Genomic DNA, 27,251 nt, shown 5'->3' on the forward strand with positions numbered 1-27,251 from the left:
AAACCAAAAATGCACTCACTTGAGTGCTCCCTACATAGGATTTAAGGATTCGGTAATTTACCGATTCGGTATTTGACCGATTTCTTAACATACCGATTCGGTAAATTACCGAATCCTTAAAACCTTCCTCCTACATTAGAAAAGGCTAAATACCGGTCGGTAACGGGAAAATTACCGATTTTCGGCCATTACCGACCGGTATTTAGCTATCTACATATGGCCCTAAGTGAGCTAATGCCCAGTCACATGATGCTGAGCTGAGCTGGCGCCGGGGATCGAACTGTGAGGCCCACGCTCCGGAGTCAGCCGCTCTGGTCACTGCGTTTGTCGCTGCCAACCCTCTCCAGTCACCCAAGAGACTTCTGTCACCCAGTACCATTTAAGGAGTACTACTACAAAAACACCATTCAAGATTTGATGAATCATTACCTTTATGTTAACAGAAGACTGTAACTGCCAGTAATATTTAAGTGCTATTAAACCGTCCACCGACCAAAACAGAAGCTATGCCCGAAGACAATAAAACACAAAAGTATCAAAAGATTCAAACCAACCACTGTCCGCATATACAATACACCAGCAGGTACATGATCAACCAATGTCTCGCAGTAGAGTCTGGAAGACGATCCAAAAGGACAATGAAGAAATTCCTTTCCACCACAGACACGTACTCAAACCAGAAACAGCCAGAGATTCAGCCAATGACACATAGTATACGAAGAGAAAAAATCATCTCAGAGAGAAGCAGACTCTGAAAGCCACTGGAAGACACCAGCACAACATACCAAAACAATACAAAATAAGAGAAAAGCAACAACGCCCACTCTTCTGAGCGGAGAGAGACATGTCAAAGCCCCAATTCAGATGTATTTGTATTTTTAGAGATACAATTACATCTGAATTGAGGGTACACTACAAAATAGGAGAAAAGCAAAAACCACCCCTCATCTGAGTTGGTAGAGACACATGGCAAATACCTAATTCAGATATAATTGTAGCTCTAAAGAAATCTATCTTTAGAGATGCAATTACAAATGAATTAGGGGGTTGACTTGTGTCTCTACCCACTCAGATGAGGGGTCGTTGTTGCTTTTTTAGGTCTCGGCTGTCGAAAGCAGCACATGCGCTGCTCTCGGCATTCGAGAGCTTCTTGGAATCAATACAGATTCCGAAGCTTTCGGAGGCGGAGTTGAAGCCCCGCCCATCTTTTTAATTGGCCAGCGTCATCAAAGGAGGCTTCTTAGTCCCTCCTTGTTGCCGTCTTGTCTCCTTTTGGCCACGCCCACCGGGATTTGATCTTTTACCGGCGGCGTGACACTCTCTCCCTCATTAGGTGGTACGCACTTTTTTTTTTTAGTCTAGAGTTGCGGTGTAGATACATGGCGGGAAAACGTTCCCCTGCTATGGCCACGTTTGGTTGGATGTATGCAGTACACTTCTCACTGAAGATAGGTAAGGATTCTTTCAGTTATGTCCCACGGACAGGCCTCAGGCTCAGTTAAGGGTAACATCCTGGGCTGGTACGGACTGATTCTGTTCTATCGGATGCCGTCCCAGGCATTTACCCGATGTCGGCCTGTCTTCTGCGTCATGTGATGCCAGAAAGCAAACAAAGAAACACTTCCCGTCTCCCAGTCTCCCCCCGCCCCTCTCGCTCTCTGAATTCAGAGTTGTATGTAGATTTTTTGCCAACTTTTATAGGATCATGGGCGGTGGCTTCAACGTGTAATGGCCCTCGATGACATGTCAGGTGACGCCGCTAGGCCACCATGCAAAGGAACAGGGCTCACTAGCTGCTGTATGTGCCCTTACACATACTAGCGCCCAACTCTGTATGTAGAACCAACTCAGTTGCAGTGTGTTGTGTTGGGCGATTGCCATAGAAGTGCTCCAGTTTTCCCCCACTGCGCTCTGACAGTGCGTCTTGATGCCTGGGTGGAATTCATGGCCACATCAGCCTAGCTGCTGATATGGGTGGGGGTTACGGGTATCCTTCTGTGCTAGCGAAGGTCAGGTCTCCCCGAGCACAGTAAGTAAGCCAGGATCTGATAAAATAATAGTTGTGGTGCATTGGGGGATAATGCCGCCTTGAGAAAAGAGCTTGGTGCCACCTCGGTGAAAGAGGAGCTCACTTGACCCGTGAGGAAGCGGCAATGGCCGTCAGACACTAGCTAGCAATGGGTTTGTTAGCTGGCCCGTAACCGTCCCGGAAGAGCTAACCCTGCCGTGCTTGGCAGCATCACCAGGCTCGGGACTGATCTCTGTGGGACATCCTGAGGTGAGGTTATGGTTTGGGAATCAATGGAAATAACTTCACGAATGGAACTCTGTGGGCAGAAGGGGGGGTGGGGTGGACTCAAGAGCAGAGGCTTTAGAAGCTGCAGCGCCGCAGGTCGGTACAAATGCCCATGTTGCACGTAAGTTGCCTTCTTATCTGTCCTGTGTGCTGCATCGCCTCCGGCCTTGTCCACTGACTTCCCAGAGGCCCCCTTCTGAACCTCACGGTGTCAGCTCTTTTCTTCTTTGTGGAGGACAGTAGCGCTTTTCCTCTTTCTATTTCTATTATCTCATTTCCTGCCTTCGCTCTGTCCCATACTTTTCTTGTGCTGACATCCCCTTCCTTGGCAGGCTTGTGCCCCTTTGCCTTCCCTTTGTATGAGACCTTTTTTAGCCACCACGGCGCCTCCAGCTTAGCTGTAACTCATTCCATCAGTATCCGTGCTCCTGTTCCATGCTTCCAAGCACTGGCCTTCTGTATACATCTCACACATGCTTTGTATCCATCACCCCGTTCACCTCTTTACAGAAATCAGCATAATAAAAAACATGTATCTTAGAAAAACCAGGACTGGATGAAACAAGTATTGAAAATGCAATAGGTCTCGCCTTTGATAAAGTTAAAGCCATTTGCTTTGCTAATGGTATTGTATAGCAAAGCAAATGGCTTTAACTTAATAAAAGGTGAGACCTATTGCATTTTTAATGCTTGTTCCTACCTTGTAGTGTTTTGTTGTGCATGTCGACCTGGGAGAAGAGGACACAGAAAACACTCCCTCCACATGCTTGGACAAACAAGAACCCTTAAGGATAACGTAGAGGATAAACACTGTGTCTGCAGGATTGCTGAAGGGCACTGAACAATTGTCAAACCAAAGACCGTGTGAACATAGGCAAATATTTATTTGTCTTGCTGCGTCAGTATTATAAAAAAAAGACAAGGTACTCCAAAGGAACACAGCCAGTCGGGGGGAATGGGGAAATAAGGAAGCCTTAAACTCCAACTACATGCACTACCAGCGCATACAAATACTTTCTGAAAAAACAGCAACAGCGCCACAGTGGCCCTAAATAATACTGCTTCACCACAAGCAGAAAGGATGACACTAGGACCTTTCACGAGACATTTTGCAAAAGGGTTACACAAGCTGCAATGACCAACATTCAGCACCTGAATGTTAACAGCTGCAGAAATACACAAAGATCCAAACATGCCTGGGGACCGGGCAGGCCACGGATAACAGAATCATACTTTGCCCCATGTCGGCGTGGAAAAGTAGTTGTGAGTGACTTGGAATCTGCCGACAGTAAGGAAGTTTCCATAATATTAACAGATGTATAAAGAGTATTTAAAGAAAAAATGTAAATCTGGAAATTTAAGGCGCTATGTAAACTTGAAATTGGAGGTTAAAAACTGTTAGTATCCTCAGATTAATTCATCGGTGCAGTCCAAGTGCATCAAACAGAATATAGTATGGACGATGAGTGGCCTCAACTGAATTTAGAGAAGCTCAAACCCTCTCATTACTTATTTTTGTATTTGTTTGTGAATTAAATAAAATACTTAATCATTTCTGTATTTGTTTGATGAATGCTTGTTTCTATATTTTTTGTGTATTGTTTTCTGGTTCAAATCATCGAAAATGATTAGGCCGACATCCACGGCTTCGAGTAATGACTCAGTGGGGGTCCCCAGACTCCAAAAATGACTCAGTAAAGATCCCCAGGTTCCAGTAATGATAAAGAGGGGGGTCCACAGAAGTTGAAAGGATAGAAACCACTGATCTAGACCATCATCATCATCACTATGGAAAAGCAAATTGTTAAAGATTGTCCATGCACTATGACAGTGGCATAATATAGGACTCATCACATGTGACAGAGTTGTCTTTTTCTAGATGCCAAGTAAATCTGAGGTCTCTACCATATAAGTGGCAACTGCAATCCAGCCGGCCCCTTCAAAGCATACTGCCACGCATTATGAAACTCAGAGCAAAGAAATTATATCAATTCCACAAGCGTAAGAAAAAGGTAAATGCATTCATCTCCAAAGATGAGTAAAAGCATTCACGACACAGCTTGTGCCAGGAACCCAGTGCGGGAAGGGCCTAGCTACTAAATTCAGAGAAGTTCCTGCCCAAAAGCCTTGCAAAGCAAGGTCACATACTTGATGACAAAGGTTTTAAACCAGTATATCAGCTAAGCTCACCCCAGGAGCATCTAACTGAGGTCCTCGAAGAAAAAAAAACATGAATTACAGAAAGGCTACTATTCATCACAGTTATCATGCGATTTGTTGTTATTAATAGTAGTAAAATGGATTGTTTGATAAAATATTTAACATTATCAATAAAATATAAAACAGTGGATTGAAACATGCTGCCCAGTGTCTTGGCTAATCTTTCCACAGCTAAAAGAAGCGCGGACAATGCAATAAACAGATGATAGTACTGAATACCATTGGTTATCAAAGGTTTTGAAATAAGTAATCTTATCTGAAATAACAGAGCAGAGCTAAACACCGATCTAGACCATTAGGCTCTATTCATCGTGGAAAATATAAAAGTGGTAAGCACAACGATTGTCATTGGTTCTCAGCATTCGACACATTTTTCGTCACCAGTAAAAAATCAATACTTTTCACCAACCGACTGCTGTTACAATTTGATGTTCCTTGAAAGTGTAGAGTTATTGCCGACTCTATTATTATTCTCAAACATCTTACTGTGTGGGAACACACTACAGGACAGACACATATTAGGTGTTCAATAGTCTCCATATATGTTCCATGCAATCTACACAATTTAATGTGAATCTCGCCACACTTCCAGACATTGTCAAAGTGCAAGGTAGGAATATTGAACAATCTGAATCATCGCCAGTGATCTCTCCCTACGCCCTGCGAGCTGGAGGACGAGGCGGATGGCGCCGCCCAGCAACACCGGGACTGATGCCTTCTTTGGAACTATGACGATGCCCCACGGGCTGAATCTATTTGTACTTACTGCGGAGCCCGAGTACCCTTCGCCGATGCCCGGTGGAGCTGCCCTATGCAGCTGTAGAGGAGTCTGGCTCTGGGACACCCCCTCAGCCGTCACCTACCCAGCCGGACATCTGACATTGTTTTTCACGGTTCTTCGCGGTTTTATCTGTATCTCTCTTCAACTGCTTTGACTACTTTATTCCCCCTGGAGTAATTTCCCACCTCATGTCTACCTGACTCGGTCTTCTCTCCACTCTCCTGTTTACCTTCCCCCCACTACTTTCCACTCCCCGTAAGACGTGTGTCTTGGATATGCTAGACGCTAATATATCCTAAGCATGAAGGATGTACTGGTAACTGTTAATGTAAATGATATAACCATGTAACAATGTACTGAAACAATGCCCTATCTCATGTAAAGAGCTCTGATAACTCCGGGTCTAGCCAGTGCTATATAAAACTTTTCAAATACATAAATAAATAAACACCTGCATTTACCCTTTACAGTCAAAATCAAATTTACTTAAGCTTGCCTGGAGGTAGACTATGCGTGAAGAGTATAATTGTTACATTTTTGTAGCAAAATGTTGATAATCAATTGCAAAGGAGGATGTACTAGCATGTGCTTTTAACAGGGATGTCACCTGTAAGATGGATAGGGCTAGCAAATCCTGCAAGTTACCAAGATTCAGTCTTGCTCGGCTGGCTAGTAACATTATTACTTAGAGGAGAGCTATGGAATCTTTCTACTAGACCCTTGGCAAGTTAAATACCTACAAAGGCACATCCTAGAACTGTGTTTAATGGGAACACTTTTAGGGGAACTACCTCATTTTGTGAAGAACAATACATTAAAGACATTCCAGTTCAGTTCAACTATTGTGAACATTAAATTGTTCCAGAAGTGATGGTCATCTCGTCAATAGACTTTGACATTATCCAGTGGATACACTGGTAATCATATTCAAGCTAATACAATAGATTGTAAAATTCTCTTTGCACTGGGTCTTGGTGAAGTGAATCTACAGAGTCATCACACTATCAAAACAGTTAGTAAATACAATACAGAATTAAATTCTTAAAACACTCAGGGCCGTACGTGATTTAGAGGTTGGTGGATGTCAAACATATGCCAAAATAGCAGATGCCCTATCCGCCAGTCTCTCAGTTCCCCCGCCTCATGCAGAGGTGGGAAAACCACAGTTTCAGATGAAAAAGCCTCATCTGACAAATTTGGCAGAAGCTCTTGACCTGAGGCCCAGTTCAGCGACGGTCACCTTGCTCCATTTAGGGCACATCACTCATGTTCAGCTGCTGCAACAGGTGCTTGTGTAGGACCCGGGGTACCAGACCCGCTTACAGTGCTAGTAGTGGCAGCTCTCCGTACTTAAGCAGTTGTTCCTGCCCTGCAAACCCACAAATATGCACCCCAGACCCTGAAAATGCACATAAAATGGAAGACAAGTAGTCATAAGAACAGCACCTGCTAGTGTTGCTACCTGGGCTTTTACATAAAGCCAATGGTGGCCTTCAAGACTGACTCCCAACTGCACAGCACTGAGGTTTGGATTGCACACCACCTGCTGTGTGTGTATTGAAAACCTTTCCAAAGAAGTTAGCATCTGTGTCTGTCTAGAGCAGTAGCAGTGGTGGAACCCACTAATGTAGCATACCATGCTAGGTAGGTTAAGGTTTATCTTACTATAGGAGTACATGAATGTTTGGTAATTTGATAAGAGGTTTGGCGGTTTCTTTCAGTTTTGTACTTTTTGCCCATTTATGTCGTTTTATATATAGCAAACAACAATCCCTTAGTTCTTCTCGTTCCATCTTTAGTGTGTTAGCTACCTATGCTGAACCTGTCTTGTAAGTGAAAGAGAACCAGGTGATGTTTCTCCTGCTAACGTCACTTGTTCCTAACTCATTCTTTGTGACAAGGAAGGTTCCGCTGTTGCTTTCCATGGTGTTGCTTTGTTGCTTAGGGAAGCTCAGTATATAACTTTACAATACTCAAACAGCAAAGTGATTCACAATGCCAAAACTTGTTTTAAGCCATGATGTGAATGAAAGAGTAAATTCTAGCAAAATGGGCACGATAATTGAAACTACATGGCGGCGGTGCGGGTAACCGACACCAATAGGCCATGGGCAGAGCAATGCGCCCGCCTTTGGCCAATTGCGTGCTGTCTTTGTAAAAAAGACGCACGCAAAGGCCAATAGCTTGGCCCAAAAGGAAAAGCACACGCACGAGGAAATGGACAAGGAAAACAGGAATTTGGCCTCCAACTTCTATCTCAACCTACTCCTCCTCCTACTGCTCTCAAATTCCCACAAACAGGCTTAACATATGAGGCACCCACCATCTCAAGGTGCAGAGAAATAACATTCAAACAGCATGAGGGGTGCAACTGCAGGTACCGTGGAAAGAGCAACTGATGAACTGAGCAGCCAGAGTGTGGCCAGCCTCATCAGCTGGGGTGCAAATCTTCTTCCACCAGGAGAATGAACGCTGGGGCCTCTGAAGAGTGCCTGCCAGGAACTGACCATTCACACCACCTGGCACAAGGAAAGAATCAGGAAATGTCTCCCAAACCTGGACAGGAGGACCGGTAACCAGAGCAAAGGATCCAAGAGAAAAGACCTTGATATAAGCACGGTGCATTGCAACAAGCTCTTAAGTGCATATATGCAGTCTACGCTACACCAAGGGCACCACTGCTTGTTAGGAATGTGCACTGCTGTTTCTGCTGGTTTTTGTAACCAATACTTATCAACACATTGGGTCATTACAACGGATGATCATTACAACGGATGATCATTATTTTATCACTAAATGTTGTCACTGTCTTGTTACACTGGTCTGTTGCGTTTTTAGATAAGACCATTAGTATCATTTTGTTGAGAAACAAGGTTATCTTCTGTAAGCACTGGATGGTCAATTCAATATCTTTGGAACACACAATTATATTGCTTTTAGTTGCGTTTGTGTCAACAATTCATTAGATGCCAGGGGCATTTTAATATCAGTAACTTCCTCTGTAGACGACTAAAGGTTAAGTCCATGACAAACATATCATCTGCAACATGAAAAATCCTTTCTGTCAAACAGTGGGGGTGGCGAATAGACTAACTTTATTTAGCTTGTTGAGACAATAGGTCATCACACTCAGATCATCACTGTCTTATCGAAACAAATGGTCAACATCATTCTTTTAAAGCTTTTTTATTAGGTTTCATGGTCATATCAAGCATACACACTACACGCCATTGCTAAGATAATAGAACTGGATAAAGACAAAGGCACTGGCATCAAAGGGTCAACGTGGTCTTGTTGATACATGGAACTGTTCTCTTCTTGTTAAAGAACTAGGCCATCATCATCTTATTGAAACATTGAGGACTGCATTAAAAACTCACCGATAGTTGGTACCTCAAGTCTTTGGTCCAAACCTCTTCTCCACCCACGACACATGGTATATTTTCTGTCTTTCCATCTAGATCTTTCAGTGCCTTAAAGCAGAAAAAATAAAATAAGAATGCTTCTTTACATTAACTTGGAGGAACTGTAAGTCTACTTATTTCTTTTTTCAGACGTTTACAAGCCCTAAAACAAAGTTTACTTCATCTTTCAATAGAGAAATGATTAAGGAGCTCCAAAGAAGTCAGACATCAGAAATGGAATGGAGCTGGTAAGACGAATTTACAAAATAGAAAGTAATTCAATAAATAACGAGCATGTAAAGTTGTTAAAGAGCTTCAACATCAAAGCGGGTTCCACAAGGTACACAGCACTTGACTTGCCACGTACCTTTTGAAGTGCTATTCGTTCCGGACTTCCATGTTTAAACTCCAAAATGGGCTCATTTGCAATCTCCCCCACTGCACAGTGATGCTGCCTGAAGCTGTAACAAGGAATGGGTAAGACAATGGAAACATAAGCCAAGACAGCATTAAGAATGTAATCAAAGCTGGTGACCATGGCACATTGAATTGTATTTGTCATAACACACTGAAAGGTCTTTAGAAAAGAAAACTTAGGGCTTGATTTAGATCTTGGCAGACAGGTTACTCTGTCACAACGGTGATGGATAACCTGCCCGCCGCAATATAAAACCCATAGGATATAATGGGATTTATATTTCGGCGGGTGGGATATCCGTCACCGGACTGGCCGTGCGTTTCCCCGGTGGGTCGGTTTTCTGGCCGTTAGGGGCAGTTTTGTGGCTGGTTACTAGCACCCCACTCAACCCCCCATGCCCCCTGCTCCTAGGGCTGGTCGAGCAACAATCTGCCAGGGCTGGTTGCTGTTCCCAGCCCTGGCAGATTGTGCCCTGCCGTCCACCAATATCTAAATTAAACCCTTAGTTACAGACCTCTTACAGCCACACTCAGCCAAGAAGTTAACTCTAAAGGTGCTTAAGTAACCAAAGAACATCTACAGAAAACAAAACATTCCTCATACTGGGACCTCGCTGTGGAAATAAAGCAAAGTCAGATTCTCAAATGCAGCAGTATCAGCTCAGATTTAACAAAGACTTAAGCATTTTGTAATCCAAGTCCTTATTCACCTCTATCCCACTAAAGCCACATTCATCCACAGTGGATGGGAACGGTAGGCGTACACACTGGGATTGGGTGTCTACTGCAATAACCATGAGGAATATAAGCATGAACAAATGGATGGAACAAACAGAAAAAAGAGTTGTATGAAATAAATCACACTTGAAAAGGAAATTAGGTAGGAATGCTAAATTGCAATATAACACTCATAGGAATAATCAACGGCAGGGTACACCCAGAGGAACAGGCCTTAGCATGGGACAATCACTGTATTACATAGGCTGCCTACACCACCTACGGTGTGTGGCTGGAAGCTTGTTGTCTTTGTTTTGCTATCCTAAGAGATGAAGTTTTTGTATGTTGTGCATGATGACCACCGAGGTGCAGCTATCGGGTTCTGGGGTGTGGAAGCTTAACAGAGTGGTGGATGATGGATGAGGTGTGAGAGATAGGCATGCAGTATACAGTCACAGCCGGCATAACTTGCGGGGGAGGGCAGATGAGGTGGGGTCACGGGGGGGGCGCTCAAGTGGGGGGGTGGGCCGACCAAACAGTAAGGGCCCGCAACATTGGGCCTGCCACTCCTCCCCTGCCTTGTTGCAGGACCGCCCACCAGCCCACCCCCAACCAAACCCTTCTGCGAGAAAGCAGTGAGGCAACGCTCCTCCGCCCACATGGAGGAGCCGCCCCTGGCAGTTTATGGTTTTCAGTAAGCTGACCGCTTTCTGTAAATCAGGTCCTGAGCTGCATGGCATGAGAGAGAAAAACAACTGAGATATCAAGTGGCACAGTACAACTAAAGGGACAACCACTCCCATGGGACAACCATAGTAACAGCCGATGGCATGGTACACCCACAGGAACTATTGGCATGGGACAACCATAATCTCCCATCAAAGACTGGTAGGCTTGTCTTGAACCTAAGATACACATTTTCTCCTGTGGTTCCTTTAACATAATTATTATTTTAATGTCTGACTCATTGGCAGGCCTTGAAAAATCTTCTCACCCACTCGCTATGGCGAGTCAGACTTTATCAGGTGGAGCTATTTTTAGGTCCTACTGGTCCATTCTGGAAGTGAACTTAAGATAGAAAGGAACAGGTGTTCTGTTCATTCATAAAATGAATGAGCAATAAAGATGCCTTTAAATCTTGTTTTTATCTTGACACATTTGCTGTCTGTTCAAGGACAGGGGTCAAATGTCAATTTGTCTTTTACTGATTGCTGCTTATCTTGTCATGGAAAATAGTGTTTTCATTTTCTTTCATTTACTACAGTTAGAGATTTTTGTCAAGTGAGCTGTCTGACAATCATCGTGAAACAAAAAGGCGTTAAGAATTCATTTTTCTAACACACAACATTTAAAAAGCTTGTATAAGTACAAATATTTCAGAACATGTCAGGTAGTACGAAATCAAATCTTTTTGTAATTCAGACATGTGATGAAGACAAAGATTTAAATGGGAGCAAAACAAATCAGAACGCTTTACTGGACGTGAAAATGACAAATATTTGCAGAAACTCAATTTCCAAACATTATTGTTTGTACACTATATAGTTTTCTCAGTAAAACCGCTTGTCAGTGGGAAATTCTGGGCCATTTCAATCAAATATCTCGTGATTGCAAATTACAGTGTCCTGCAACTTAGCTCTTTAGTTATGTATTTATTAAAAGTGATCGTTTTCAACATGATTTGAGAAACGTTCTAGCCCTTGCCCTGATGACAATCAATGGCGGCTAGTGACATTTCAAAGTGGTGAGGCATAAAAGTTTGGGATGAATGGCGAAGCGTGCAAGTCTGATAAATAAGGAAGGCTTGCGAGGGGCAAATTGTGAAAGATTGATGTTTTGCTGAAGGGTCACTTAGTCACTCCTAGCATCACCATGTGCTGTAGTTTGCAGTAAATTACTTTTATATCAAGAGCATTGCAATAACATTGTATAGTTAATATTTTCTGGAATATGTATTAAACATTCAAAATAAATGCATACTTTTGGAATATGATCCCTTGCTTAGAAAGTTTATGAAGATGCTGGAAGATTACAAAGCAATGCAATCAGTCACTGAGGCACCTTATTTACAGTTTTAACATTTTAATGTGCTGCTAATTTAAGACATAATTAACTATAGGGCTGCCTGCGTTGTCCACCACTTCAACGGCATTGAATAAATGGTAGGCTATTTTACTATTATTTAATGGGGCATTTCACAGTAGGTCATGTTTTCGTACAAACAGATTCACATATTTCACTGGTCTTTAATTAAATATCTAAAACCATCCACTGAACTTAATTGGTTGCAGTGAAACATTTACTTGTCTTCTTTGGATATTTACTAGCCCTTAGTAAGTGGTTGCGCTAATTTTGGAAATCTGGCAAGATTGACATAACCCTTTCCTTCCCTTCATCGAGCATTATGCCTTACACATCTCCTTGACGTTTTTCACTAACTGCAGCCCTTGGTGTCTTAAGGTAGTCACAGCAAATCCAAGACAGCCGACATTTTAATCCTAGACAGTTTCAGAGGCTGGTCATTAAAATTATCGTAGCTAAATCAAGGTCGTTCGCAAGAAAGCAGAGAAGAATATACTTTTCTTAAGTCAAAATCTGCCACGCTGGTAACAACTATTTTCACAGCACTGACTGAAAAGTACACAGACTGCAAAACGTTTGATAGTGTTGAAAATGAAACTGCAAACAACGTCTCATTTTTTGGGAGATTTGTAGTGGAGGTCAGGCAGTGTGTTACTAGATGGTAGATGATAGCGTCTATTCAGAGAACGCAAGGCAGTCCCTTCCTAAGACAATTCCCGGGCATCACGAGCAAGCACAAATCGTCGACTTGCAAGACCTCACACACATTAGTAAAAACACAGCCCGGGCCTGTCAGAACGGTGGAGTTGCTGACAGGACAGTCTCCTCTTCACCCTCCTAAACCGCAGCCCGCCTTTTCTCCCACCCTACATACCCGGTGTCCATGCAGCCACCTCTCACCTGATGTCAGCAGCTCATGGAGAAGGTATGCGGCGGCCACCAGCAGCGCACGCCTGGTCAGGTAGAGGGGGTTCTTTCACCAGGAGTAGGTGACCAGCCCTGACAAGGTGCTGCCAGGATTCTGCGATGGGAAGGCGACAATGTCCCCATGGAAGAAGGAAGTGGCGCACGGCTACTTTGCCGCACCTCCGTACCAGATCAGCGACAGCGAACTCTGGTTCCGCTCTCTAGCCCAGATCCAGCAGGTACGAGAGGGGCGAGGAGAAGCCCACCTCCCAGTGCATGCTGCCACCCGCCAGCGTCAGGCATACCAGGCTGTAGCCAATACAGACACTGCTCTTGCTGTTACAGCAGCGCCTGGATTGGTTGGGGCAGGTGACAGCAGCGCTCATTACTGAGCCCCGGCGCTGCGCCTATGAGTCACCCCGAGCTCCAGGACATGCAGGGGGAAGACTCTGAGCGGGGCTCCGTGCGCATGTCGGGCTGGCTGGAGAGAGGCCGCCGTCCAATCCAACATGCGTACTGGGGCACCTCTGACTCAGATGGTGTCTCCTGTCAGTCAATAATATGCCCCACCCCCTCAGCCCCGCACTGGAGGATTCTCAAGGGATCTGCCTCCTCATGCCGAACACTGAAACCGGCCCGCAGCAGAAATGCATAAAAAGTCCTAAAATGTTTAGGGCTTTACTTGCATTTAATTGGGGGGGGGGGGGGGGCAACGCCCAAACCGACGCACCGCCTCTGATGACAATGTGGTTATTGAGCTAAGAGGCAAGTCAGGGGTCATGTGTATCCTATATGTGGCTGGATTTGTATTACATATGGAGCAAAGGTTTAGCCCTTAATATCAAACAAAAGAGTTTTTTGTACAGCAGACATGCTCAACTTGCATATTTGAAGGTGCTCTCATATGTGATAATGAAGAAAATGGCAGCTCAGAGTATTAAAATATTTGTCCAGGATCACATCATTTAAAAACAGTTTATGGGTAAAGAGCATTACAATTAGGTTGAGTAGATTTTTTAAGTCACTAAATCTGCAGGTCTATTAACATTTTATGATTTTTCGAGTCCTGATTGGTCAATAGACCCTCTCAACTGTGTCAAATTCAAACAAAAAATATTTCTTAAAAATATGCAACCCTTCACCCACACTAGGTGGCATGCTTCCTTGCAGGTGCACTCCTTCGCCAGCATCATACTAGTGGAGGGTAGTCTCATCTACAGGCTTTTTAGGTCTCGCCTGACCCAGCGCATGCGCTGATCTGGCGAGACTTATTGAGAGGGGTCCAAAAAGTGCTACCAGGCCAGCCTAGAGCTACAGTGCATGAGCGCGGGCGCGCGCGCTGCGCTTTACCGCGATTACTTACACTTTTGGGGCCGCACGGCCGCTTTGATGTTTGATCGCTATCACTTTAACTTTCACGGCTCGCTTTTGGGACCTTATAAATATTTAGTTATGCAACTGTTGCATGGCTAAACACTTAAAAGGTCCCAAAGGCGAGACCTATTGGCTATGCCAATGCTTGTTTGGTTTGGAAGGGTTGTGAAAGAAATCTGTTAAACTTTTAACAGGGCAGGTATTCCCGTGACTACTTTATTTTCAAAAAGGCTTTCCCAATACATGCCTTAACTGGGTCGACATTTTTCAGGCCCCCTTATCTGGTAATTATACACCTGTGGTCATTCCTCAGGACCAGAAGACCCATCCAACATCACTGTCTTCCCTATATTCCATTACCTAAGTGGAATGAGACAAAGGTTTAATAACTTGTCTGTTAGGGTTCCCTACACAGATCCTACGTCCCTGTACCCTTGCGCTACTGGCGACAGAAGGATAGAACACCTGGCCTGCCCCGTGCTACAGATTGCAGGTGCCCATTTCATGGTCTTTCATGCTGGAAATCTAGTAGTGTCCCTCTAGTCCCCGCTTGACCAAGACCAATAAACAAGAGGACTCATAACACGGGTAGGCCAGGTGTCCTATCCTTCTGAGATGCTGTGCATGTTCCAGGGAGCAGCAGGTTGTTTGGAAGGCAGAGAAAGGAACCTGCAGCCTCTAGTATTAGAGCCGCACTGAAAGCACAGTGCCAGATTCAGCTTGAAGGAATGTCGGGACGTTTTTCAAGTCTCAGTTCCCTTCTCCTGCCATTGAATTGCTGTCTTGTTAACAAGTGGACAGAAGACTCTGAAGTAGAGCAACGACTCAGGCAGTGGCCACTACTTCTTGGGGTTAGCCCCTGACAGGCAGCGCCGAACGCAAGGGGGCCATGAGAGTCTATGGACACTGTGGTGAGAGGCAGGTAACAACAAAAGCAAGGGAGCAAGTAACTAGAGGGGTCTAAGAGAATGAAGTGATCCCTCAAACAACTGGACTCTGACTTGTAATTCACTGCCATAGGAGAAAAGAACGACAGCGGTGATATCGCTCATACCAATAACTCAAAAGAACATTGATACCGCTGGAAAGCATCAAGCAGAACGTAATTCCAGAATGGAACACCCCTTTATTTTACATTTGAGCTAGGCTTTATGGGTTAGGGGTAAAACCTTAAGAAGTATGTTTTTTCGATGTTTATTTTTGAATTCTAAATTTGTTGCTGCCCAGGAGCCCACAAAAAAGAGACCACCCCTGGCACCAAGCTTCTACAGAGTGAAGTTAGATTACCCACAGGGAGGGTAAAGGGCAAAACACCATTATTGACTGGTCCCAACATAGTGACACTGTTAGCATCTGAATGTGCTAGTGTGGTCACCTTCACACGTTTTTCAATTCCTCTACCAATCACTTCTCTGATGTGAATAGGGGCATACCTATCAATAGGGTAGCAAGTCCATTGGCTTTGGTAGACTTAGGGGCGAACTGGGCGCACTACACCACAATTAAGACTTTATTTGACAGTGTTAAATCACATTCTGCCTCGGATTCCTGTACCCTCTGATAAAGACCTCCCCAAGACCTCTGCCAGCCATCTCAGAATGCATTTGCCCCTGTACTATTATAGTCATGACTTCCATAAATCCCCCTTCAACACGGTACTATGAACCATAGACCTTTTTCTAATCTATGAACCATAGACCTTTTTCTAATCTATGAACCATAGACTTTTTTCTAATTTTGCAATTCCGTTTCCTCTGGCAGATCTCTCAACTGCTGTATAAACTGCACCCAGCATCTCAGATGGCTCAAGAATGAGATTTAGGGAGCTCTACCTACAGACTCTACAACCCTGAACTTCACTTTCACCCAGTTCAGTATCCTGTACACAGGCATTCCTTCTGCCACCCACCTGCCTCACTTCCCTCTGGGAAACATTCACTAATCACCCATCCAGTTGCAGGTGTTGACCTGCAGCTATGAGACAACAGCAGATGCGGAGCGGGGAACTATAGCCAACGCACTGTTTGTCTGGTCAAAGTGCACGCTACCTGCTGAGCGTGATGTTAATAGATTACTCTTCAACCAAAATGTTTGGAATTCTAGATGTATGCTGCCACAACATTCTTCAGTTCAGCAACTTCCATCTCACTTGGCACTAAGGTGAAATGGTGCTCAGCAGTAGAGGAGGTCAGTGCTGACGCAGAGACCGTACTTACCACCCCAAAAACCTTCACTCAGTTAAATCAATGATGGAGCCAGGGCACCCACAATGAGTAACCAAGGACTGATTATGTGAAGGCGCAACCTAAGAACTTCCCTCACTCATCAGAACCCAATCAGATCCACTGTGAGAGCTAAAGTCACAAGACCCCGCTCATTTCACGGCCCAAACCATGGAGCCGAACAAAATTAAACCCTGTAGTTCAGGTTTTGGGCAACTCACCAAACAGGACAAAGCGAATAAGCTCTGCATAAAGAAATTTAGAAAGAAACATTTTAGGAAGTGATGCAGCACAAGACTCCAAGCAAGGTTTCCTGAGCATTATAACGTGGTTTAACCCCTTCGCTGCTGGGCCTTTTCCCTCCCTGTGCTAAGCCTTTTTTTGACTATTTGGGGTAGTACGTGCTTAGGCCCCTGTAACTTTTTGACCACATAAGGTATCCACGCCAAATTTGGGTCCTTTTCTTCCAACATCACGGGGATTCTTAAGGTACCCAGGGTTTGTGGATTTCCTTGGAGGGGACCCAGAAACTAGCCAAAATATAGCTACATTGTTTTTTTTTTTTTAAATGGGAAAAAAGTGCTGTAAATGAAAGCGTCTGTTTTTTTTCTCCTGCAAATGGTATCTACAAAAGGTTTGTGGGGCTGAATTCACCATTTTCCCAGCTTTCAGGGACTTACAGACCTTTGTCAAAACCAACATTTTTTACACAGTTTTGGAATTTTACTGGGACATAGCCTATTTTTGCTATGTTTTGTGCTTTCAACCTTCTTCCAGTTAATGGTAGAAATGAGTATGAAAGCAATAATGGATCCTGGAAAGCTATACATTTTAGAAAAGTAGACACAATTCTGAATTCAGCAAGGGGTCATTTGTGCAGATCCTTCAAGGTTTCTTTATAGAAACTAACAGTTGGTAAAAGGAAAAATTGCCAATGAGTTGGAAAAAACAGCCATGTGTGCCAGAATTTTCACCTGTAACTTCTTCTAATTATGACAGATGTTTGAAAACAATATACCGTTACATCAGCTGGACCTTTCTGGTTGTGGGGATATATAGGACTTGTAGGTTCACCAAGAAACCGACGAACCCAGAGCCAATAACTGAGCAGCGTCTTGCAATGGTTTTTGATTATGTATCAGGTATATAGCAATTCATTTTGGAAAATATATACAGTGAAAAATCGGTATGAAAGACACCTATGTAATTCTGAAATTGGAACAAAATATAGTTTAGAAACAGTAGCTATTTGCACATTTTCGAAACTGCGAGTACCCATGCTAGCATGAGAATTATAGGACATTTTTCAAAGTGACTACTTTTTTACACATTGTCTTTCATTTGGAAGGCAGAAATGCATCGAAAGTCAATAGGTAATAATAGTTGCTCTACAATTCTGTGTTACCCGAAGTCTCCCGATAAAATTGGTAACTCACTTGTGTGGGTAGGCCTTGTGCCAGCGACAGGAAACGGCTCAAAACGCAATGTGGATACACTTTATTTTTACAGTGAAAACTGACCCTTTTTTTGCAAAGTGCCTAGCTGTAGATTTTGAACCCTAGCTCTGCCGGCACCTAGGGAAACTTAGCAAACCTATACATGTTTTAAATCTAGACACCCAGGGAAATCCAGGATGGGGTGACTTGCCTGACTCTCACCAGGTTCTGTTACCCAGAATCCATTGCAAACCTCAAACTTTGTCAAAAAACACATTTTCCTCACATTTCTGAGCACGTAGAAAGCTAAACTGAAATGAGCCTCTTGGCTCATTTCAGTTCTGGTTTCACTGAAATGACGTCAGCGCTACGTGCGTGCTGATCATCATTTCAGGGAAACAAAGCAGGCAGCCTCGGGGGCTGGGGAAACTCTTCCCCAGCTCCCGCGGCTGTTGGGGGATAAAGGAAATGATTCCCTGTGCCATGTGCGAGGACAGCCGGGAGCCGTCCAACCCACATGAGCACTGGTGCGTCGGACGGCCCTCGGACGTCCGACGCATCGAACGGGGGAAATTACAAATAAACTCAAAATCTTACCAAGTTTTCCATTTAGTTCACTGAAAACAAAAGCAATCAAACACTGCCACTCTATACAAAGAAAAACGAAAAGGGGATGGGAAGAAAGCTTAGCTTAATCTCAGCTGTTCATACTTACCCTGTGGTGCATTACAATTCATAGTTTTTGCTCACTGTGACTTCATAGACCGCCACTAACCATAAGCCAATCGAGCCTTGTCCTACTCTAACAAGGAAAGCCCAGCATTGACTGTCAGGCCACCACCCCTTTGAACCAGAGAGGAAGCAACCACTGACATGTTTCTAACTTATTGGGATTTAGCAGGAAGGCTGTTGTACTACCTGGCTGTCTGAGGGGTTTATATTAGCCACCCTGGGCCCAATTCACAAAGGTAAACTTAGACTTAAGTCTAAATCCAGGGTAACACCATGCATCACCAGGTGGCAATAACATCTGAAAGAGCATTAACGTGATCTGACCTATGTCCGTGGTAAAAATAGTTTTACTGTATATTTTTTGTCTTGCATGCCTGTGTCTGGATATCCTGGGGAGCTCTAATGAGATCAGGATTAAAAGTGTGCCTGTGCTGTCTGATCTGTGCTAAATTGTGCACTTAGGGAAGAAGAGTGGAAGGAAGTTCTAGAAGTCCAAGTTTACCTTTGTGAATCGGGCCCTTAGACTTCAGGTCTAACCTTAGACTTAAGGTCCAAGTTTACTTTTGTGATTTGGGCCTCCAGTGCACTCATCCACCCCAAGACATGTTATGTTATGTTACATACTCTTATAACGTGCACAGCTACTCTGAGGAGTGTCCCAGCGCGCGTCCAAGAGGGGTTACCTAACTGTCACTAGGGGAAGAGGTAGGTTTTTAAAAGTTTCTTGAAGGCTAACGGGTCTTGGGTATTGCGCAAAAGAAACGGAAGAGCATTCCAAGCCTGGGCAGTCTTAATGGCCGCAGAGCAGCCGCCCATCTTGTGGCGCATGAAGCGGGGCACTGTAGCTAAGAGAAGACCTGATGAGCGTAGTTGTCTCAGTGGGACATAGAAGTAGAACAGCATCTGCAAATAAGGGGGACCATGACCATGGAGGGCAAGATGGGCAATCACCAAGGATTTGAATTTGACCCAATCGGCCACGGGAAGCCAATGGAGTGTGCGGAGATATAAGCGCACACTACTACTCTTGGCAATTCCTAGCAGAAGCCTGGAGGCCACATTCTGAATGACCTGGAGTCTATTCAAAGAGTATCCAGGGATGCCAACATACAAAGCGTTGGCGTAGTCCAATCAGGAAAGGATCAAGGCAAGGAGGACCGTCTCTTTGGCAGGCCTGGGGAGAAGAGGTAGAAAGCTCCTTAATGTTTTAAGGAGGCCAAAGCAGCAGCCGGAGAGCTTCTTTACCTGGGTGGAAAAGGAAAGGTTATCCTCGAACCACACCCCCAGGTTCTTAGCGGATTTTCTGTTGGACGTTGGTAAAAGGAACCCCCGAGGCCAGATCGTGTCTCTGAAGCTGTCGTCATATGCTGGAGACTCAGAAGAGTAACCCAACTTCTGTTCCCTCATCTCTGGTGAGTGTCAATGTTTGAAAGCTGACAGGGAGCTTTTCTCATCAGAGAACACAAGGCAGTGAATACATGAGCTGTGATGCCTTCTCCTGCTTTCAGTGTCCGTACAGTGACTGGAAGGCTCCTGGCTTCTTTTTTTAATTTATTTTGTATTTTTATAAAAGGCAATTCAACCAGCAAGAAGGGGACATCACTCTCTGTGGAGAAACAATATGGAGATGCATGGATCTCTTACGAAGAACTGGTATCTAAAATGGTTAGCTCTCCCACAGAAGCTCTTCTCAACACTGTCCTGGTTACTGTAATACTCCCAGTCTGCAGCCGCAGCCCCGGCTGTTCTGCCAGGTGTCACCATGTGTTCCCCTAGCGACTTACCATATCTCAGGTGCTGTGTGAAACACCAGCCAGCATGGTCACTCCACTAGACAGGTGCCATCCACAACAGAGCAGCTGATCTCCTTCCCCATCCCCACTGACGGGTAAACCTGTATTGTGTATAATCTTGTGTATATATTTACACAGAGTGTCAGTTTCATAAATTAAGAAAGTTTTGCTAGTAAGCCAACAGACTTAGTTCATTTACATTGGTGAAGCCTGTCTCAACTTTTTGAAAGCTAGAGTTTCAAACTCACTAAAATAACGCCTCGAACCAGTCATAGTTTTTAAGCCGACCTTGGACTCGAGCCATTCTGAACAATTTGACTCCACTTTGCACATTTCTATTTATACGCGCACAGGCTCTGCACACCACTACAGGCATTCTGAGATTATTCAACAATGCTTTGCCCCATTACAAGGCTGTACATGCCCTTTACCACACCTGGCATTCTTTCAATTGCTCTTGACTAAGCTCTGAACAACTAAACCAAGCTCTGCACTGCTCAAGACAGGCCAGATCCAGATCAGCACCAGACAAGGACCCCGCTCGTCCTCAGACAGGCCATCACTCAGCCCCCCCACCCAGCCCCAAACAGGTCCTATGCAAAGCCAAACAAGCCCGCTCATCCACAGACAGGTCATGCTCATCCACAGACTGGCCCTGCTCGGCAACAGAAAAGAACTGCTAAGCATAAGAAAGGCCCCGCTCAGCCCTAGATAGGCTCGAGACACTCAGACAATTTACTTAACAACTGTATGTGGGTTTGTGCTTTAATAATGTATTTGCTGTTTTAAACAAGAATTTACAATGCAATAGGTCTCGCATTTACCAAACTCTTGTAAAAGCAAGACCTATTGCATTGCAAATGCTTGTTTGTAAAAGCGCCCAAGCCGCGTTTTCCCTTTAATGTTGGCCGCATCCCTTTCCTTAGACAAGCCGTGTCTAAAGAAAGGGGTACGGCTGCCAATAAAGTGAAAACGTGGTATGGGGCGCTTTTACAAAAAAAAAAGCATTTGCTTGTCAACTTGACAAACAAATGCTTTTTTTGTAAAACCGACCCATGCTGCGGTTTCACTCTAATGGCGGCTGCGCCCCTTTCCTTTGACGCGGCTCGCCTAAGGAAAGGGGCGAGCCCGCCATTTAAATGGAAGTGCAGAATGGGGCTGTTATAAGATTAAAAGTTAAACAACAGTAAAAAAAAAAAAAAAAATTTAAAAACACATGCAGCCGCTTTGGGTGCCGCAAATAAACCAAAAGGCACAGTCGCAATTGTATAAGCGTGGCGTGCCATGCTATGAAAAAATAAAAAGTAAATTAAAGCGATGGGGGCAGCAGGCAGGAGAAACCCATGTAAGCAAATAGTGCTCGAAGGCTGTAATTATATTATAGCCTACCGAGTAATAACACATGTAACAGGGGGTGTCCTCATGGAAAGTAACAAAATGAGTCAAGGCGGAACTTAAGAGGGACTACTAAGCCTATTGACCAATGAAAAGCCACAGTTTCCAAAGGACAATGACACAAGCCAATAAAAAATATGGGCGGACAATGGGCGTAGCTTCAAGTCCATACCAGAATACAGCATGCCTCGCAGAGCAGCGCATGCGCTGCCCAGGCTCGACCTAAAAACAACTGTTGAACTAATTATTTTGTTAAAAAAAAACAGTCCAGTACTTAACAGAAAAATGACTGGTATCTACTAATAAGATGATGTACTAAATGTAACATGTTTTCCCTTGCTTCACTATATGAAGTGGACAGCAGTTTAAATTCTGTGCTTTACAGTTTCTACGGCCCTAGTATTATGAAGGTGTTTTGAAGGGTGGCTGAACTTTAAATTCACATTATTTTAGGTTCTTTCTATTCTTTTTCTTTAAACCTTAAGTGCCTGGACTTTCGTTTTCAAGTTATTCACTTTGGAGTAGATACTTGTGCCAGCTCCCCCTGCGAGAGTTCTCCAGTCCAGCTTGCCTGCAATCCGCTACCCTCTGTTGCCGGTCTACCTGCCGCCCTTTGTTTGTGACTCCTCTGCACGTTTCTTGCTCTGTTTTTTCTTTTCTGCTTATTTGTCTGCCCTTAGTTTTGCTTTTTCTGCTCATTTTTCATCCCTCTGTTTGGCTGTCTCTGCTCGCTTTTCTGCCCTCTGTTTGCCCCCTTCTGCTCCGTTTCGCCTTTTTCTGGTCGTTTTTCTGCCCTCTGTTTTGCCTTTTCTGCTCGCTCGTTTTTCTGCCCTTTGTTTTGCCTTTTTCTACTTGTTTCTTCCCTCTTCCTGCTGTTTCCTCAAGACCTGGCTTTTTAGGGTAGTAGGATAGGATAGTATTTATAAAGTGCACTTATACCAGCTGGTGTCAAGGCGCTAAGCGAACAGGGAGACGTGACAGCACCAACAACTCGCTAGGAGGCAAATAACTAGGTCTTTAAGTGCTTCCTAAAGACCGGAAGAGAGTTCGCCTTGGAGATGGGAATGGGGCAAAGAGTTCTAGAGTTTTTCGGCTGCCACCGAGAAGGAGTGGCCACCCCACTTGGACCTGAAAAATCTGGCCAGTTTGATTACCAGTTTTTTAAGAGACGAGGATCTAAAGGTGCAACCTGGAGTGTACCACTGAAACATAGTTTTTAGATAGGATGACCTGTTACTATGCATTGCCTTGTACACCAGATTCAGAGCCTTGAAGGAGATGAGCTTCCTGACGGGAAGCGAATGAAAGGCTTGGAATCCTTCCCTGGCTGACTGATACTTTGGGATGTTAAGTATCAGCCTTACCACCTGAAGCTTATTCAGGGAGCCTGAGCTGATGTTAAGGTACAGAGCGTTGCAGTAGTCCAACCGGGAGGTGACTAGTGCGATGATAGTGGGCCGGTAAAGTTTCGTAGAGATGTATGGCAGTGCTCTCCTCAGGATTTTAAGGATGTAGAAGTAGGTGATGACTGTGCGGTTCACCTGGGCATCGAACGAAGGACAGGCCCAAGTCAAAGAGGACCCCCAGGTTTTTAGCAGCATTGACCGGAACCGGAAGGGGACCGCAATCTGCGGACCACCAGGCAGTGGACCAGATGAAGTTCTGTTGTCCAAAAACTAGCACCTCGGTTTTGTCTGCATTGGTTTTTAATGAATTGTCATTCATCCAGCGTATGATGCTGGTCATTCAGAGATTGAACTTATGGGCAACAGATGGCAAATCATTGGATATGGAGGCAATGATTTGTGTGTCATCCACGTAGGAGAGCATGTGGAACCCGAATGATCTCACCAGTTTTGCCAGGGGGGGGGGGGGGGGGGTCACGTAAAGGCTGGATAGAGAGGGGCTGAGCGAAGATCTCTGCTAGACCCCACAAGGAAGGCCAAAGTCCTTAGCTTTAAAGCCTCCACAACTGACAGTGTGGGATCTGCAGGTGATAAAAGAGTGGAGAAGCTGCAGGGCCCTCCCTGTGACTCCTGCTCCCCGCAGTTGCTGGGTCATGCGTGCTGGGGAGATGGTATCAAATGCCTCCAAGAGGTCAAGCAGATTCAGCACTGCAGATCTGCCTTGGTCGACCTGACGGCGATCTCGCACCCTAGCACCCAGATACCCACTGGGGTGACAGTGCAACTCTCTGCAAATACTGACTGATTCTTTTTTTTTTTTATCTGGATGTTTTTGCCATGCCTGGCCTCGAATTGTGAGGGTCTTTCCTTATCTTCTCCTCTCTCGGTCAGAGGTATTTCCTGTTCTCAAAATAATGTCCTTTGAAAGGGGGCACTGCAGATAATCAGTGGGTGAATCGCTGGTGGACCAAGATTTCGCTGCCGGATCTGACCAGCAGATGTATATTCCAGTGAGGAACCAATTTTGCCTTTGTTTTCTTCACCATACTTTTAGAATCTGCCAAGGCTGGCCCCAGTAAGGAGAATATCACCCTGACCCACATCAACACTGACTGGCGTTTTAGTGAATGCTCGGTCATCTGTCAAAAATGTATTTTATAATTTACCTCATCCCCACAGAAAAAATGCTATTACTATATATCAGTTAAATGTCATGTTGGTCAGCCTGGGACAGTTGAATTGTCCTTGCAAGGTCTCCGTTTATTAGCATAGTTTTTCTAGTTCTTTATTTTGGAATGCTGAGAACAAAAACAATTACCATGTGATATTGATGACGTTAATACAAGACGGAGGACATTGTAAAGACAAATTTATTTAGGGTAAGCCTCAATTTGTGATGCGTTTTAGGTGAAATGGAATCAGCCATCACAGTAGCTGGACCTTTACAGCTTGGGGTTATCTTGATTTTGCATTCTCCGGCTAATGGTTTCTGGATGATTTAGAAGTCCACAGTACTTTTTTATTGAGTGTGTTTTATGTCACCAAACAAGAACACATGTTCATTCTGTATATTTGCTATTTTGTGCCCGAAGGGGCAATATTATGCCCATATATTATTTCAGACCCAACATCCAAAAATACAAGTTAACATCGGATAGCATGTGCATCATTATAAAACCTTGTCCCAGTTCCCTCTTTAATGAATTAGGGTTCAATAGCATTTCAGCATTGACACAGAGAAAACATTACTTTCTGCACTCATCCCAGGGATGTGGAATTCCTATAGCCCGACGCCAGGGACATATTGTTTGGGATCAAGGGCAACAAGTTTTATTGTGTATTTTGTCCTTGGGACAAGTAGGCCCAACCCCCTGCAGCACAAACCCTTTGGCTGCCCGTTAGCAGTACCACATTTTGGGTCAGGGAAGAGCATTTCCTACAGTTAAAGCAATGTTTGCCCATGTGTTAATGCTATTCAAACGTGTATTTATGATTCATGAATGCAAAGCTTTCATTACTAGGATGAGCACTCAAAGTAAATGTCGTTAGCTCGGACTGCACTTCTGACGGTGGCTCCAGTATAAAGTTGAGTAATTTGAGGCTATGTATAATGATCCCAGAATCTCTCTGATTATATGCAAATAATTGCAGAAGCTTGAAAGCAAGAGTGGTGATTCTTTGCTTTCAAAATAAAATGTTCACAAAAAATGCAAGTAGAAAAAAAAACATTTCGCTAAACTACAGTAAGATTTTAGGTTCCATTTCATCTAGCAACTTTTGTAAGATGAACCTTCACCTTATCCAAAAAAAAAAACCTTTAGATGAGAAAAGCCCAGAGACATATCCCTGGGTATCCAGGGTCCAAAACTCTGGAATGCCTTGCACCCCAGCCTACGAGCAGAGCAGAGCACAACCACTACAACCACACCCTGCACGGAAAACACCTGAAGTCTGAACTCTTCAGATAGCCAGTCAGGTGATCTCTGACAATGCAGCACTAAAGGGATACGGAATAGGGATATTTCACAAGATGGACGGTAACTCTCCCTGTGCCATTTCAGACTCTTCATCTTTCTGTAACAGCATCAATGCTACATAGCCATCATTTTTCAAAACTCATAAATAAATATGCTAATCAAGTTTGCGGAGGAAAAACTGCGTCTCTGCGCAGCCCCTCTACTAACTAGCAAAGTTGATCTTTCTTGAAGAGGAGTTGCACTTCCTTTAACAGTAAAACTGCAGCAAACTCTACCCAGAGGCTACCTCCTTTCACAAACAATATATGATTATCGAAGTCTTAGCAATTCAATAGTGTCACGCTGCTCTCCTGGTAACTGAAAATACTGATAAGACACCGTGTGAGTGCCCAGAGTGGAAGAATATTTATTTAGTATTAATCAATTTGATATATGTCAGTTTGGCGATTCTTACCCTGTGACATGGGAACAAGATGCTTACTCAGGGGGTTCGCAATTGTTAAGAAAATTAAATATTATAATATTAGCAGATTAATAAAGTATATACACATAAATGAGCATAATATAAAACTGAAAAATGTAAAGCATTCTGTAAATGGGAATGAATTTGTAATGGGAGGTTAAAATTTAAGTTTGCATCATTACCTTGATTTGTGGGAGTAGTTGAAGTACAGCAAACAGTGGAATTGATGATTGGTCGCTTCAAATAAAACACTAATATGCCCCAACAGAAAGAGAGGATGCATTTGGAGCAAAAAAGGCAACGTGATATGAACAGTACAGCACATCGTATTGTCTTGTATAAACAAAACAACATTTTGAAAGTCTCCAACTTTCCCATTAAAATGTACATGTTTATTTTTATGTATGTTTTTGCTTGCGAATTAAGGGAAATATTTGTAAATTAATGGATTTCTTTGATGTCTACTTGGCTCTGTAGTATTGTACATTTTATCGGAGGTTTAAATCAGAGACATTGTTTGGGGCAGGGTCCCACAGCTTCCAATAGTGGTCCAGTGAGGGTCCACAGAAGTTAAAGGATAAGAACTGCTCATGTGATTATTATAAGAATTAATGCAAAGCAGCTGTGCACTTTAATTTCTTCCCTCATGGTGGGTTCCCACTCTCCTTCTTTCCCTAGATATGATAATCTGATTTTGAGGGCGGCCTTGCCTAAGTACAATTAAACATGTAATAAGAATCTGTAACGTAAACTACCTCAGATTCCAGTATACAACTGCATAGCATAAATAAATAGTCCCACATTTGTTTCCTAAATAAATAGTCGTTAATGATATTCTGCAGAAAAAAGCTGGTCCAAAAATATGGATACATGAAACTTTAGGGAAGTTGATACTGATCTTGAACAACTGTTTCTGAGGCACCTTGGGGGTGTGGGAGTCTTGAGGGTCACAAGCCACAAAAGTACTTTCTGTGTTCCATTGTTATTCACTAATCCCTCACTGAATGTGACAGAAGAGGGTTATTGGTGGTTAGCACACCATAGTGAAAGAGTATTAGAACAAGGCACATAGGGTATACTCATTTCCATATTAAGCGAAACACCTGGGGGTCTCAGACAATCTTCGGCTA

At 43.9% G+C, this 27,251-nt stretch overlaps 1 protein-coding gene across 1 annotated transcript in view; it reads right to left on the reverse strand.

Moving 5' to 3' along the window:
- The window catches only part of ALDH4A1 (aldehyde dehydrogenase 4 family member A1), a 229,373-nt gene that overhangs the window by 188,928 nt on the left and 13,194 nt on the right, over window positions 1-27,251 (reverse strand). The window contains exons 2-3 of the mRNA XM_085609038.1: window positions 9,069-9,162; window positions 8,678-8,770 (exon numbers count right to left, since the gene is read on the reverse strand). Coding sequence (XP_085465164.1) covers window positions 8,678-8,770; window positions 9,069-9,162 — 187 coding nt within the window. The remainder of the gene's footprint in view (window positions 1-8,677; window positions 8,771-9,068; window positions 9,163-27,251) is intronic.

The sequence above is a fragment of the Triturus cristatus genome, chromosome 1_2 (assembly GCF_964204655.1).
Source record: "Triturus cristatus chromosome 1_2, aTriCri1.1, whole genome shotgun sequence".
Taxonomy (NCBI): Eukaryota; Metazoa; Chordata; class Amphibia; order Caudata; family Salamandridae; genus Triturus; species Triturus cristatus.